Here is a 1,445-nt window from a genome sequence, read left to right as displayed (position 1 = left end):
GCCCCGGCGGTACATGACTAAAAAGTTGAAAGCATCAGCCACCGCCACGAGCATCGTATTCGCATTTACATGACTCACTTTTATGGAAGAGCCTCCAGATAAATAGTATCAAATGTTCCCATTATCGGGATGACTTCAGAATCAGACTGAAAATCCCCAAGACTTCATCTAAATTCGCAATGGCAGAAAAGACGTATCTGGCTCCTACAAAACAGGCACCTGATCTCAAGATCCCCAATGGGTCGACGGCTGTCAACGTTCGCATTATTGACAGGCAGGTTTTTCCTAAGATCAAGACTGCTGCTTCAAGTGTTCAAATTCTCGAAGTTTGAATTCCTTCGACGTGCTAACTGCATACGCAGCACCACTCGAATGACGCTTCCCGCAGCGCATCTCGTACTCCCGGAAATAGGCCAGCACAATACCCTCTCCGGTGTGCCATCGTTTTCATTCCTGATAGAACACCCATCCGGAAGGAAGTTAGTTTTCGACCTGGGCCTCCGCAAAGACTTTAAAAACCTCCCGTCGGTCGTGCAGACATTCCTAGCGCAATTCGGTTGGGAAATTACAGTGCAAAAGAATGTCAGTGAGATTCTGGAAGAAAATGGAGTTCCTTCCTCGACAATAGAAGCTGTGATATGGAGTCACCACCATTTCGACCATGTTGGCGACATGTGCACTTTCCCCTCCAGTACCAAGATTATTGTTGGGCCAGGGTTCAAAAGTGCGTATTTGCCTGGGTGGCCTACCAATGAGAATTCCAGCCTTGCGGAAAAGGATTGGGAGAATCGCACTATCCAAGAACTTTCATACGAGAGCACCAGTGAAGAGCTATCAATTGGATCTTTTAGGGCAGTTGACTTATTCGGTGATGGCAGTTATTACATCCTCGACAGCCCGGGACATACGGTCGGACATATCGCGGCGCTGGCTCGGGTAACTGTTGGAGGACAAGGCGCTTCCAGCGACACCTTTGTTCTCATGGGTGGAGATACGTGCCATTTTGCGGGACAGTTTCGACCAACCCAGTATCGGCCCCTGCCTGTTGAAGTCGTTCTGAGCCCGTTGCCACATATTCACGCTCGAGCATGTCCTGGGAGTATGTTCCAAGATCTTCATCCCCACAAAAGTGCTACAGAGCCCTTCTATGAGATGCCTCAGACGTCTACGGTTGATTTAGAGGCTGCGCATGAGTCCATCCTTAAGCTGCAACAGTTTGATGCTGCTGATAATGTTTTGGTGGTTATTGCACATGACGAGTTTGTTGTGGATGGCATTGAATTCTTTCCAAACGCGATTAATCAGTGGAAAGAGAAGGGGTATAGTGAGAAGGTTAGGTGGCAGTTTTTGAGTTGTTTTTGCGGCGACGAGGGGCATGAATAGGTGGAAGTATGCGCATGGGCTTGAACTATAGATTTTGAAACAATCAATTAGCTCTTCTAGTT

The 1,445-nt window shown here is 47.8% G+C and overlaps 1 protein-coding gene across 1 annotated transcript; it reads left to right on the top strand.

The window, feature by feature from the left end:
• V1513DRAFT_71583 (beta-lactamase-like protein) lies at window positions 1-1,445 on the top strand. The gene is made up of 2 exons (XM_066900590.1): window positions 1-274; window positions 363-1,445. The coding sequence occupies exons 1-2, from the start codon at window positions 180-182 to the stop codon at window positions 1,381-1,383; spliced, it is 1,116 nt and encodes a 371-aa protein (XP_066750215.1). The 5' UTR covers window positions 1-179; the 3' UTR covers window positions 1,384-1,445.

The sequence above is a fragment of the Lipomyces chichibuensis genome, assembly GCF_038497645.1.
Source record: "Lipomyces chichibuensis strain CBS 12929 unplaced genomic scaffold V1513scaffold_161, whole genome shotgun sequence".
Classification (NCBI taxonomy): Eukaryota; Fungi; Ascomycota; class Lipomycetes; order Lipomycetales; family Lipomycetaceae; genus Lipomyces; species Lipomyces chichibuensis.
Note: the sequence above shows the minus strand (reverse complement) of the source record. Positions and strands in the feature narration are given on the sequence as shown.

Coding starts and splice junctions, on each gene's coding strand:
- V1513DRAFT_71583 (XM_066900590.1), top strand. CDS start 180: ATGGCAGAAAAGACGTATCTGGCTCCTACAAAACAGGCACCTGATCTC. Junction 275..362: donor AACGTTCGCATTATTGACAG/GCAGGTTTTTCC, acceptor CTGCATACGCAG/CACCACTCGAATGACGCTTC.